Source organism: Gymnoscopelus braueri (genome assembly GCF_963280865.1).
Source record: "Gymnoscopelus braueri genome assembly, chromosome: 19".
Taxonomy (NCBI): domain Eukaryota; kingdom Metazoa; phylum Chordata; class Actinopteri; order Myctophiformes; family Myctophidae; genus Gymnoscopelus; species Gymnoscopelus braueri.
Window position 1 is genome coordinate 28326187 of NC_137621.1, and position 15316 is coordinate 28341502.

A 15316-nucleotide genomic window follows, 5' to 3' on the forward strand; every position below is an offset into this window, starting at 1 on the left:
TTTTTTTTTCACAATTCTAAATAAATTAAAATATAAAACCTTTTCAAGAGTCATGAAAAGACACTTGAGGCTTTATATGAGATATTCATTTTCATTTGATCATTAAATTTTTTTGGGCTCAATATCTAGTCAAAGTTGAACAATCATACATATATATATATATATATATATATATATATATATATATATATATATATATATATATATACATATATATATATATATATATATATATATATATATATATATATACATATATATATATATATATATATATATATATATATATATATGTATATATATGTATACATACATACATACATACATACATACATACATACATACATACATATATATATAATCAGACAGGTCAAACATGAGGACTACAATCCAAATGATGTCACTGAGTTAATTTAAAAAAATGTAAGCCTAATAATAATAATTATTAGTAATAATATTATTAATATTGTTATAGAGCAGGTCATATATATATATATATATATATATATATACATACATACATACATACATACATACATACATACATACATACATACATACATACATACATAAACCGTATATATATTTTTTTTAAATGCGGGGCGCTACCCACACTTAGCTGTGTTGTTTATTCCACGAATACAAGCTATACCTCGTTGTAAAGGTGACTAATCAATGATAAAAATGATCTAAAACAATACCAATTGGTATTATTAAAGGGGAGATATAATCTACCGAAGTTACATTTCCTAACTTTTTTGGGGCAGTTTATATAATCAAACAGGTCAAACGGGGCCTATACAATCCAAATGATGTCACTGATTTAATAAAAAAAATTGATAGCCTAATAATAATTATTATTATTATTGCATCTCTACACTTTATTATTCTTCCGCCTTTTTACGCATAATCGCCATATTATCTCTACCGTGTAATCACTTTTTACAAAACTCGGCTATATGGTAGAGGGCTATGTCAAGGGTCAGCAATACACAATACACAACAATACACAAATGTGTCTCCTCATGCCGAACAACTTTGACTTTTGACCTCTGACCTTTAGATCTCCTACCATTTTGAATTATATGAAAAACAGTTAAAATCTATATCCTCCTGAGATTTGTTAGCAATCTGCACAAAACTTTATACACATGAACTTTGGACTAATATCTAAAATCGCAGTGGAAGAGAAGTTTGTAAATTAAAAAAATAAGCTTTTATGAGCCAATGAATATTGCAATTTTATGAATATTATTTTTCGGCCCCTAACACATGCATGCAGACTCACATGTATATATATATGTTTTTAACTTTGCAGTAATGTAGAGGGTCATTCCAAATATCACAGAAACCAATCTCCAATTGGCCAAAGTTATTTGGCCAATTTGGCGCTATAGTAATTGTTTGCAAATGCTAACTTTAAACAGGCATAAGTCATGCCTCGTTTGGCCGACAGCCATGAAACTTACTTACACTTGTGCCTTGACTCATGAGGAACACATCTACATGAGGAACACATCTATCACTTTGACCAGTAAGCTCCGCCCTTAGATTATCCGCAATTTTGAGCAGTTTGAAAAACACTTGAACCCAGGATTGTTGAGCAATTTGCATGAAACTGTGTCATCTGTGTGAGCTCCTTTTTCACAAATGCAGGTCTGTTGGTCCAATGGCTTGGTCGCTAAAGCATCTGCCTCTCAATCTCAAGGTCCTTGCTTCAAGCCTCACCTCATGCAGACTTAATTTAATTTGCATAGTACACAACATGACTGTATCAATTAATGCATGTGTATTTGTTAAAGGTAACCTGAAATGCTTATTTGAATGTATGAGTTACTTCATTGTGAAAATAGCCGATCTACAATCTCACAACTTTTCAGATAGCAACGTGTTGTGAGCTTGTAGATCGTCTATTTTCACTAGTTTCTGTTCCGAGGAGACAAAACAATTCTTTATTGGTAAATGGTTTGTGAACCAGTGATCTAGAGTAGTTAGCGAAACAGAGGCTTGGTTCATAACGGACGGAAAGAATTATAGATATCAACAGACACTATCGGGGAGGCCATATTTATATATATATATATATATATATATATATATATATATATATATATATATATATATATATATATATATAATATATATATATATATATACACATACATATATACATACATATATATAATCATGGTGCAGGGATACTCAAATGCTGAGCTGAACTTATGGGCCACATTACAAAAATGGCAAGGGGCCAGAGGCCAGTTGATAAAATGACAACATTAAAGGGACCGTTCACCCCCCAAAACATATTTTATTCTATCAATTAGTCACCCCATGGAGACTTGAATTCTTGGATATTTTTTAATGTCATCAAATTCCTGGCTCAGGCACCTTATTGTCGATCTTAACAACTAACGCTGTTTTATGGCAAATTAAACATAGTTGTATTGAATTTGCATGATATGGTAAAATGAAAGCGAAAGCATCTGTCCATTTTGGATTAAAGTGCGGTTCTCTGCATCAACTTTTCGGGCTTGCTGAGGCCGGAAGTGAGTTTGAGTATCACTGACATAGTGCCTTATGCAATCCCTTTAAAACTGTCTTGCTGTTATACTATTCTCTGTTGTCTCTAGGCTTTTCAGATTTGTCCTTGAATATTTATGAAATAATGTATATTTTTAAATATGTATTAAATTTTTTTGATAGATATTTGTGATTTCTTTATTAATTAAACACACCCCCAGTGGAGATCACCTGTGTCCTCCCCTATAAATGTGAGGTTGTTTTCTCTACTGTGTTATTGCCTGAAGAAGACCTTGAGATGTCGAAACGTTGGTTTCCCATTCAAATAAATCCTGCATCGTAGCTACGACTGTGCAGCCTTTTCTTTATTCTCATATGTATTTACCAAGTTCAGCAGCACCTCACCAATACTGGTGTGCACCCTCCTCCCTTTTGTTTGCAAAAAATGGTAGTAATGGTAAGTATCTGCAGATACACATGAGGATTCTTAAGGAAAGGGAAAGACCCTTTAGTTGCACAGATTGTGGTACAAGCTTTAGTGGTAATCACACTCTGAAGTCACACATGAGGACTCATACAGGGGAAAAGCCCGTTGTGTGGCTTATGGCACAAGCTTTGGTCAAGTAGGTGTTCTGAGGAGACACATGATGAATGCACAGATTGTGGAGCTGAAGGCACACATGAGGATTCATACAGGGGAAAAGACCTTTAGTTGCACAATTTGTGCCATAGGCTTTGGTCATGAGTAATCTGAAGACACACATGAGAATTCACATGGGTGAAAGGCCTTTTAGTTACAAAGACTGTGGCACAAGCTTTAACCATAATGGGGCTCGGAAGACACATGAGAGGATTCATACAGGGGAAAAGCCCGTTAGCTACACAGACTGTGGCACAAGGTTTAGTCGTAATGGAGCTCTGAAGACACACCTGAGGACTCACACAAAGGAATAACCCTTTAGTTTCACAGGCTGTGGCACCAACTTCAGTCGTAAGGATTCTCTGAAGAGACACATGAGAACTCATACAGGGGAAAGCCCTTTAGTTGTGCAGACTGACAATAATGCCAGTTGTAATGATTATCTGAAGATACACATTCATGAAGGGGAAAATAACACACAAGGACACAAACGGGGACAACTTTATTTGCACAGATTGTTGGGCAAGATGTTATCGTGATGACCATCTGAAGACACAAATAAGGATTCATACACAGGAAGAAAGGTGTACAGATTGTGGCACACACTTAATAATAATGACAATAACTCTGAAGTCACATGAGGATATAAGCGATAAGCTTTTAGTCATACCGTTTGTGGCAAATGCTTTGGTAATAATGCACATCTGAGGAAACACAGATTAATTTAGGTAGAAAGCTGTTATTTCAACAGTAACTAAGCTATACATGATATCTCGCACAGAACAAACATAATTAAAAAACATAATCCAGGATGACAATACCATAGAATAGATACTAAAGAAAATTATGCATACAATCTGACAATCCCAACATGAGTACATAAAATCAACAACCTGCAGACCTGTCTCTCATTATATTCTGTGTATATTAAAAAGATTATCCATAACTAACACAGCTGTTTTCACTGTCTTTGACATAAATATTTTTTGTGGGATTGTCAGAGGGATTGTATGGTTCTGTGACTTCATATTTGTTTTACTTATTAATGCATACACATTAATGGAAGGTGGCTGGTGTGTGGGATGTGACCTAGGCTACTGTATCCCCGATCTCCCGCAGTCCGCTCAGGTCCAGTAAACCTCCAACCCATGAGCACCTGCACTGGCAAAGCTATGACATTTGAACATTATAGTAGTGTAGCTATAAGGTGTCTAGTTAAGATTTCTTATTGTTGCCCATGTCAACTAATGTCCAGTGGGTTTTATTTTTAACCCTTTCTTTCTTCTCAATGCAAGTGGATGGATTTTTGACAAACTTTAGACTTGATTTTCTTGCCTTAATAAACATTGTCATAAATACTATATGCTTCTAGTCGCTAGTTTAAAGTCTTCTTTCAATCATCATGATATGCGTTTTGGTAAATTATGGTCCCATATAAATTGACGATAAAGTAGGTTATGCTCTAGGAGGGGCGGGATGACTTGATTGACAAGCTGCACAACCAATAGCATTCACACCCCGCCCCCGCTCTTGATTGACAAGCTACCCAACCAATATCATTCATTTAGCGATTGATTTCCGGTAGCTTTTTTTGGAATATATTAAAGATGGCGGATTTGAAATCGTTGACAAATAGGCTTCATTTACGGTCTGTAGAAACCAATGGTGTGACGCTGTCCATTCTTTTTATTGTCTATGATTTTGACCCAAGGAATTCCTTAAAGGGGTTATTATTAAGATTCAAAACACATTTATCAATATATCCTGACGTTGCCTTTAGCGTAGGCCTACCGTACGCTCAGATCTCACGTCAGGTCGGGAGCAGTTGTGGACTTTGGCTACACCCGTTTGTTCCATTGTAGACCTGCAGAGCAGCATTGTCTCACTGTCTGACAGGCATCTGGACATATGTATCCACTCCAAAATGTATATATATCACACTAATAAATAATCCCTGTGAAAAGATACCATTTTATAAACTCATTTAAACAAACTGCTTTAACAGTCTTCGGTTAAGCTTGCAGATCTGGCTGCATTGGCTATTTGAAAACAGCAGATCTACAAGCTCACAACGGGTTGCTTCGCGCCACGTTGTGAGCTTGTAGATCTGCTATTTTCAAAATATACGAGCGCTTATGCGCGAGCATTTTCAGGAGTCGGGACTGGCGGGTGCGTGGCGCTGTTCCGACGCCCCGCGGGTCCGACAGCCGGAATCTGGGCTCAAAACGGCTGGAAAAAGAGCAGATCCACAAGCCTGTTAAAGGCTGTTGTCTTGGGGCGCAATACCACCGGCGGCGCCAAGGCGGCGCCGTCCCCGGTCCCTGGTCCCCATCGGGGGTCCATGAACCACCTCCTACCCAGGGACGGTGGCTCCCGGGGCGGGTAGAGCGGGCGAGTGTGCACCCGGCACTGTGCCATGAGGCACTGGGCTCCCTGGCCCTTGCCCTGTGTGAAGGGGAGAGCCAGGGAGAAGGGCCGACTGGTGCCATCTCGTAGGTAGGGACCATGCAGCGATGGGCCACGGACCGCCCAAAATCCTGGTTCTCAAAAAAAAATCGAAAATGTTTCTAAGTGTCTGCATGGGCTCCAGAGGTCCCCAGGGACCCCCTGGAGGACCCCCGGCCGTAAATCTCATCTTTTTTAGGCTTGTCGATCTGCTCTTTTTCGGGCTAAAACGACCGGTACCGACCGGGCCGTGGGTCGCCCGGGGCCGGCGGAGGGCTCGTTGGATCCGGGGCGGGGGTGCGCACGCGTCGGTGCCCCCCCCGGGTCCCTGGGTGGCTGCCCGGGCAAACTGCGGCCGAAAAACCCGGGAAAAAGTGTGAAAATCCTACTGTGTTTGCAGGCCCTGTGAGGTCTGGGGCTCTGGCCTCTCCCCTGCGTGAAATTTCGTGTGGGGGGAAAGTGGCCACTGGTGCCAGCGGGTAGCTATGGACCATGCCCAGAACCGGGGCATGGTCCTGGGGCAGTGTCGGCGCCGCGAGAGGCCCCAAATCCTGGAGGATTCGGAAAAAAGCCAGGATTTCTTCAGAGTCCAGAGCTCCCAGGAAGCTGTGGGCTCACGGCCTCTCCCCTGCGTGAAATTTCGTGTGGGGGGAAAGTGGCCACTGGTGCCAGCGGGTAGCTATGGACCATGCCCGGAACCGGGGCATGGTCCTGGGGCAGTGTCGGCGCCGCGAGGGGTCCCTTGTCCTGGATCTCCGCGTCGTACCTCCCTGTCACCTGCCCGTAGCCCAGGAGGCGTCTGGCTCGTGCCTGCCTCCCTCCTCCTAGTCTCCCGGGCGGGACGCCGACTCGCTCCAGACCGTACCTATGGAGCTTGGCCGTCACGATGCCCATCGCGAGGCTCCGTCTCGGGTGGCGGCGCGGGCCCCCTCCTCCTGGATCTCCACGTCGTACCTCCCTGTCCCCTCCCCGTGGCCCAGGAGGCGTATGGCTCGTCCCTGCCTCCCTCCTGTGAAAAAGTCTCCCGGGCGAGGCGCCGACTTGTTCCAGAACGTACCTATGGAGCTTGGCCGTCGCGAAGCCCGGGGCGAGGCTCCGTCTCGGCCCGGGTGGCCCGAGCGGGGCGCCCGGTGGTGGTGGCCGTGGGTCCCTCTCCCCCCTCCCCGCGAGGGGGGAGAGGGGAGAACCATGAAATCGGAGTCGGGCACGGCCGGGCGGACGGGCGCCCTGGAGGTCCTCGTGGAGCCCACGAGGATCTGGGCTCTGCCCTGGCCCCCTCCTTTGAAGTTCTCTCCCGGGAGTCTCTGCAACTTTTCCCATCCCGGATATATTGAACCGGCGTGCGGACGCCCAGGATGGGACGACGGCAGGCCCGAGAGAGGCCTCCGGTCGGAGGAGATCCGTATGCCCTGGGGGCGCCCGAGTTAATCGAACGAGATTCCCATTGTCTTGCAACGGACCGCCCGAGGGCCCCCGCAGTCGGCCTCGCCTCGAGCGGCGAGGAGATCCGTATGCCCTGGGGGCGCCCGAGAATTCTAAGGGCGGAGTGAGAGACATGGAAACGGAATAGATTGAAGAGAGAGAGAGATGGAAGCAGAATGGATTGATTGGACGTCTCAACCTATTGCCATTAACAGGAATCAAACCCTCAACCTTCGGATTGACAGGCTGCAACATTACCTATAGTGCTATAGCTTTGTCCAGGCTGAGGTTGTCTGTTGAAGATAAAAGTGAACCAGTGAAAGCAGCCGATCTACAAGCTCAGAAACACGTTGCTATCTGAAAAGTTTTGAGATTGTAGATCGGCTATTTTCAGAATGAAGTATGTCATACATTGCAAAAACATACCCTCTCAAATAAGCATTTCATGTTATCTTTACCCTTTGCACATGTATTCATTGATACATTCATGTTTTTTGCAATTCAACTTAAATGAGTCTGCATCAAGTGAGGCTTGAACTGGCAACCTTGCAGTCATGAGGTACTCACTTAAGGGAGAAGCCATTGGACCAACAGACAAGACCTGTGAAAAAAGAGATAACACAGCAGCCGATCTACAAGCTCAGAAACACGTTGCTATCTGAAAAGTTGTGAGATTGTAGATCGGCTATTTTCACAATTTTGTCATATATTGCAAAAAATACTCTCTCCAAGAAGCATTTCATGTTACCTTTAACAGTTGCGCATGCATTAATTGATACAGTCATGTTTTGTGCGATACAATTTAGAAGTAGCCAGCAAGAGTTGAGGCTTGAACTGGCGACCTTGGATCCAGAGGCTGATGCTGAAGCGAGACACCATTGGACCAACAGACCAGAACCAGTGAAAAAAGAATTCACACTAACACTAACAATAAGATCACTCGTTCACAAACCATTTACCAATAGAGAAATTGTATGTCTCCTCGAAACCGAAACCAGTGAAAGCAGCCGATCTACAAGCTCACAAAACGTTGCTATCTGAAAAGTTGTGAGATTGTAGATCAGCTATTTTCACAATGAAGTACGTCATACATTGAAAAAACATACTCTCAAATAAGCATTTCATGTTATCTTTACCGTTTGCACATGTATTCATTGATACAGTCATGTTTTTTGCAATTCAACTTAAATGAGTCTGCATCAAGTGAGGCTTGAACCGGCAACCTTGCGGTCGCGAGGCACACGTTTAAGGGAGAAGCCATTGGAGCAACAGACAAGAACCTGTGAAAAAGGAGATCACACAGATGATACAGTTTCACGCAAATAGCTGAAAAATCCTGGGTTTAAGTGTTTTTCAAACTGCTCAAAATTGCGGACAATCTAAGGGCGGAGCTTACTGGTCAACGTGATACATGTGTTCCTCATGAGTCAAGGCACATGTGTAAGCAGGTTTAATGGCTGTCGGCCAAACGAGGCATGACTTTTGCCTGTTTAAAGTTTGCACTTTCAAAAAATCGCTATAGCGCCCCCCTTTGACCAATTGTAGTAAGATTGGTTTCAGTAATATTTGGAATGACCCTCAACATTAACGCAAAGTTTCAAAGAAATGTGAGTCTGCATGTATGTGTTAGGGGCAGATGAATAATTGTCATAAAACTGCAATATTCATTGGCTCATTAAAGCTTAATTTTTTCACTTATGGAAAATATTTTGCACAGGTTTGTCGGCATAGGTCCAAAGTTCATGTGTAAAACGTTTCGTGCAGATTGCTCAAAAATCCCAGGAGGAGATAGATTTTAGCTGCTTTTCATATAATTCAAAATGGTGGGAGATCTAAAGGTCAGAGGTCAAAAGTCAGAGGGTTAAAGTTGTTCATCATGAGTAGACGCATGTGTGTATTGAAGTTTTATGGCTGTAGGTCAAACAGGGCATGAGTTGTACCTGTTCAAAGTTGGCATTTTCAATTGAGTGCTATAGCGCCACCTTTTGACGAAAGATTGTGAGATTTATTTCTTGATAGTTTTTCATGACCATCTACCATATGGCCGAGTTTCGTAAAAAGCGACAGCACGGTTCACCCAGAACTGCGAAAAGTGGCGGAAACAGAAGAATACAGGCCCCGTAAAAAGAATCTGGTTCATATTATGGCCATTTTTCATATTAGTTGTAAATATAACACAATGATAGAAAACTTTTAAAAAAAGCTGGAGAACTTTTCAGATGAAGACTGGACATCAGCCAATGAAAGTACATAACATACAAAACAATGCAAAAAAGAAAAGTCCTCCAGTTCTGTATAAAAATTTTAAAAACAATATCAACCAACATCAAGGCATGGCATGTAGAGGAAACAACAAAATACAACATATGAAAAATGCATATTCTCCAACACTGGCAGTCAGCTAGAACTGAGCGACAGTTCTCACATGACAACAACCATTGTGTTCAAATTTGTTTCCGTACACCATTCATGTGTGTTTGAGAGAAGGAATGAATGAAGTCTGTGTTGGTTTGAGATAAAAATGGTGCGTTTTTGTGCATCAACTCTTGGTTAATCACTAACACAAATATGCAGGTAAGAAGAAGGGACACTTAACAAATGAATGGGAAACTGGAAAAAACTAAAATAATCCTCACATCCCTGCCTCGGTATTGTAGAACATGCTGATAAAATGTGGAGTAGAGGGGTTCGCTGCATGAGTCTATGGAACACGGCACAAAAGGCACACAGGCTAAAAAGGCACATGGCCACCAAATCTAAAACTAAATCTAGTATCAGTCGAGAAACCCTGGAGATTGTGCAAAGTCATTTGAAGATTAGCAAAATTATCAGCAATCAGAGACACAAACTTATTATCAGACATGAGAACCATTCAAAGTTGCTAAGTTAAGGGATGTCATCGGGGTAGAAAATTAACACCGGCTGGTGTTACAGTACTGTAGGTCTCCTCCATCAGCCACTTTGGCACGCAGGAGGCAATCTTTATTTGAAGGTTCTCCTCGTCGGTAAAATAGTCAAAGTGGCTGGTGAACAAAAATGTTGGAGAAAAAAAAAAAACGGTTAGATTCCTGCCCTGATTATCATAAATAGACCAGTAGAGGATGAGAGTTAGCACAGTATCCACTGGCATTGCTGCTTAGCGGTTGCTCCTCATTGCCTCCTTGGCTGCCAAGATTAAGGGTGTGAGGCTGGACAAGGGCTTGGCCATTTTCAGGAATGGGTGCTGCAGGGACACGCAGAAAAGAGAAAGTTCACATTAGATAACGAAGTTAACGACACAGTGGAAAATAGCCATATTTCCAATTTTCTGTACTTTTACTTCTACTCCACTACATCCGAGAGGCAAATATCATACTTGCTCATGCTCCACTACAATTCTTTGAAAACTTTAGTTACTAGTTACTTTGTAGATTTTGATAATTATTACAAAACATACATTAACTACTTCAGCCCTATATACATATCGGCCATTGCATTGCGACGCATTGTGAGCTTGAAGATCTGCTATTCTCAAAAGATCTTTATACATTTGAAAAGTTGTGAAATGGGACATTCTGCATAATGAGCACTTTCTGCTTTTGGTACTTTAAGTACATTTTGATAACAATACTTTTGTACTTGCTCAAAAACATTTTGAATTACAGACTTTTACTTGTAAGAGAGTATTTCTACATAGCAGTATTGATACTTTTACTTAAGTAAAACATGCGAGAACTTCTTCCACCACTGCTTACCTGCAGCAGCTCTTTGCCACTTCCTCGTTTCTCCACGTCCATCTCCAGACAGCGAGACAGAAAGGACCTGAAGACAGGGGACAGCTTCTCTGGACTCTGCAGCTCAGGAGTCCCATTGGTGGCAATCAGATACAGAGCCTGTATGGCAACAGCACATGGTAACTCAACACATTTTTACAGAATGGTAAGACAAACAGAGCAAGGTAAGATGCGATGATATAACTATCTTTATCGTTGCAGTCATACAGAAACCTTGTATCTCCATATTAAAAAAGTAAAGTAGTAAAAGTAGCAGATCTACAAGCCCACAACGCCTTGTGAGCTTGAAGATCTGCTATTTTAGCTATTTAAAATAAAACATGTAAAGTGATTAACCACTTGAACCCAAGCATCGCTATTCCGAATGGAACATTTGCTAAAAATAGCAGACAGGTTATGAGCTTTTTGAGATTGTGAGATTTGGTGTGGAGTGAAACAAGAGCATACCAAGTACAGTTACAACTCTGTTTTTTTAAGTATAGAGATTTTAAGAGGTGAAATCGGTCTGTGGAGTTTATAAATATTTAACCAATGAAAAGTATTAAGAAGAGCTGCCTTGTGACAAAATAGTAACTAACTATATTACGTCCATTGGAACACAGGCTCTTTTTTCCATTTCCTGGTTTCCACATGACAATGTACAACATATGTACTGTCAATATTTTAATTTGCATTCATCCATACATACAGTAGTCACAGTAGAAGCGCCCAATTCTCCACTTCTCTCGTCAATGATAGAGTGTACTGTATGTAGATGATTCTTTCTCAAACGTTTTAGACCTTACACAAACCTACAAATTACAACACGTTTGTGTGTCACAAATTTCTTGTTGTCGCTAAATGTATTGTCTGCTAAGAAGAGAGCCAACAAAAGAGGTTGAATAAAAGAGGTTGAATCTTGAAAATCTGTGATGGTATGAATACACAGCATTATGTTCCAGCAGTGAAGCAAAGACAGTTGTAAAAAGTGGAACTGTTCATGTACATTTTTATGAAAATTCTGTTCAAATATTAGAATATGGACTCATTCATATATTACAGACAGCTTCATCCTGTAAACAATAACAATACCGTCCTGAACATTCCAACCATTGTGAACTTCCTGTTTATAACCGCTGTCCAGGGAAATGACAAACTATCAGACTTTCTACATAAAAGGTCTATAATATTTAGGATTTTTAGGACCAGTAACGGTGGGACTCTAAGGATTGCTAGGTTGATTAGACGGTCTGTTCACCATTATCTTGAAAACTACTGGTTGGATTGCCATGGTGCCACCCATAGGCCAAAATATCCAGTTGCACTCATATCATCGCAAAATCTAATGGGCAGATTGTCATGAAACTTAATGTGTTCAGCAAGGATTCACCCTACTGATTTAGGTGATCCCAAATCCTTTCATCTAGCACCACCCATAGGCCAAACGTTGCACCTGCGCACAAGTTATCCCAAAATCAAATGGGTAGATTCATTGCCATGAAACTTGCTAAGCACATTCAGAGCCATGGAAGATGAACCCTAACTATTTGAAAAACCCCATGGTTTTTCCTCTAGCACCACCCTTTGGCCAATTTCCAGTTGGGTGTAAGGAGAATCACAGTGTTTAAAGGCCAGGCTTTTAGACGGTCGGCCTTGTTTACAGAATTAAACAAATGTATGATTATAATTACAGTATTTAAGTGCCCGCCAACACACTCACCCTGAGAGGGTTCTCGTTGAGGTACGGGGGCTCGCCCTCCACCATCTCTATTGCCATTATGCCCAGGGACCAGATGTCCACTTTAGGCCCATAGGCCTTCCTGGTCACCACCTCAGGGGCCATCCAATATGGAGTCCCCACCATGGTGCTGCGTTTGCTCTGCTCTGGGGTAATCTGGGCACAGAAGCCAAAATCGGCTGGAGGGGAGAGAGAGGAAAAGAGACAGAGAGAGAGATAGAGGGGGCGGGGGGTCAGTTTAATCAGTGTTGTACAGAGGTACCCTTTTAGTTGAATTGTTATGGGAAGTTCAACGCAATAAATATCCTTTTCTTAACGTTCAGTTAAGCACTGTATAAAGAAGAATGTCTTGTGTGCTAACACAGTGGTTCTCAACCTGTGGGTCGTTGTCATTGTTTTCTCACTCAACAGTAAACAAATCAACATACAGTATAAGTGTATACAGGGTATCTGCACATTTCTAAAGTGACAATTTAAGGACTTTTAAGACCTTTTAGTACCAAATTGCCAATTTTCACAATATTTATCTGTGCAACCGAGTCAAACTCAAGTAAATGCTAACAGACTGTATGTATGTTTGACTTTGTACACATCTGTGTGTGTGTGTGTGTGTGTGTGTGTGTGTGTGTGTGTGTGTGTGTGTGTGTGTGTGTGTGTGTGTGTGTTCCCTTACTGAGTTTGACTGATCCATCCATTCCCAGCAGTACGTTGTCGCTCTTAATATCTCTGTGGATGACCTGGTTTGCATGGAGGAACTCAAGAGCCTGGATACACTGGAGAGAGAGAGAGACATAAACTAAAATGTTTGTGCTGTCCAATGCAGTCTGACCTCTATGATGACCTCTACTATACCAAGTCACCCTCCTCTTCAACCTCCCTCCTCCATTCCTTTCCCTAATACCCCAACTCTCTCTTCCTTTTATCTCCTCCCTGCTCCTCCACTCTCTTTTCTGCATTCCTCTCCCGGTCTCTACGTACCTCTCTGCAGACAGCAGCGATCTGAGCCTCGTCCATGCAGGTCTCTGTCACCACGTCTGTTAGCGAACCGCCAGCCAGATACTCCATCACCACAAACAGCTCATCTCCTACCAGGAAACTACACACACACACACACACACACACACACACACACACACACACACACACACACACACACACACACACACACACACACACACACACACACACACACACATGATGCAAGGCAATAGTTGACGGCCATTTAAGCCTGATACGTTGTCGCATTATGGAGTCTCGTGTTGAAAATCGTTCGATGGAGCATGTGGAGTGTGTGTGTGTGTGTGTGTGTGTGTGTGTGTGTGTGTGCGTGTGCGTGTGCGTGTGCGTGCGTGCGTGCGTACGTGCGTGTGTGCGTGCCTGAGTGCCTGCGTGTGAGAGAGAGAGAGAGAGAGAGAGAGAGAGAGAGAGAGAGAGAGACACAATCTGTACCTGATTAGATCTAAAAGAGCATCGGCAGAGGTCATGACAGGCCCTGATCCTCCATGGTGACCTTCCTTCTCGGTTCCCGTGCCTGGGTGAATGAGTAGCACCAGCACTATACCCACAATGACAGCTATGAATGTGGTCCACAGGTAGTAGGTGATGGTCAGGATCCCTAGCCGACCGCTAGCCTTCGTGTCCATGGCTGACAGACCGGACATGAGACTGGGCAAATAGGACAGGTTAGTTAGGACAAGTTCAAGTTCAAGTTTATCATGTCCCAATCTGGGCACTTTATGTTACAGCAGACACTAATAAGAAACTCCAAAACACAGTAAACATACACAAGACATAAACATAGACATAGAGACATGATCACAAGATCCAGATAATAATAGCTACCTCCTCCTGCTTCCATTATTGATGGCACGAATGGAAGTAGGTAGTTACGTATCTACAGGGGTTCCCCCTGGACCACACATGGAGAACCGTGGATCTCAACATGTGGGTTGGGGCCCACCGGTGGCCTCCAAATAATTGGCAAAAATAACTATGATTTTGATGATAAAATAACATCAATATAAAAAAAAATCAGAAAAAGAAAAAGCCATGGTATTTTTCTTTAAGACCTTGAGCAAAATGAGGTTTCATTATGATACCGATGTACATCAGTCCCTAAACAGGATTAGCTACTCTGGGCATATTCAGAGCTTCAACCACGCAAGCTTAAAGGGTTTTACGGGGAAGACTTCAGCACTGATTAGTTGACTTCATTCTTGATTTGATTTATTTGAAAAATTCATGATACAATTCACAGAGGTGAATAGTACAGTAGAGTTATCCGAATAGCACAAAAAGTCAAAAGACTTAATTCCATTGCGGTCCCAAAATAAATAATTGCAACATAGGTATAGTATCTAACTGATAACACATGTGTTATGAATTGGAATTGGACTTTGAAGGTGCTCATGGGAATCATGGTAAGGCTTAGCTGCAGAATCGGTACAACCATTTATTTACCAGTGTTGCTATCAGACAGGTTAAATCTGTAGTTTATGTGTGTTTGCTGGCATCAAAGCATCCATGTCAGGCAGGGTAAAGGTCCAATAAGCCTCACTGTCCTGCCAGACGATGGTTGTGTACATCACCCATAGCCTGGTAAACCAGTGGCGTAACGCAGAATCGCAGGGCCTCCCCGCGGGAACATGCACAAAATTTCGGGTCTAATTCGGTCTAATTCGGGTCTAATTCGGTTCTATTTGACCAATATAAATCAACTTTTTTCTTTTTTTTTTGCTGTAAAAATATTTGTATCAGCCTAGTCGGGGCCCCCCCCTGCTGGCGGCCCCCCCGCAC

The 15316-nt window shown here is 42.2% G+C and overlaps 1 protein-coding gene across 1 annotated transcript; it reads right to left on the reverse strand.

Annotated features, from left to right (window-relative positions):
- Positions 1–9174: 9174 nt before the first annotated feature.
- LOC308074573 (serine/threonine-protein kinase PAK 2) lies at positions 9175–13630 on the reverse strand. The gene is made up of 5 exons (XM_080414070.1): positions 13499–13630; positions 13194–13293; positions 12503–12699; positions 10765–10902; positions 9175–10253 (listed from the first exon to the last, which is right to left on the reverse strand). The coding sequence occupies exons 1-5, from the start codon at positions 13583–13585 to the stop codon at positions 10167–10169; spliced, it is 609 nt and encodes a 202-aa protein (XP_080270196.1). The 5' UTR covers positions 13586–13630; the 3' UTR covers positions 9175–10166.
- Positions 13631–15316: the final 1686 nt, after the last annotated feature.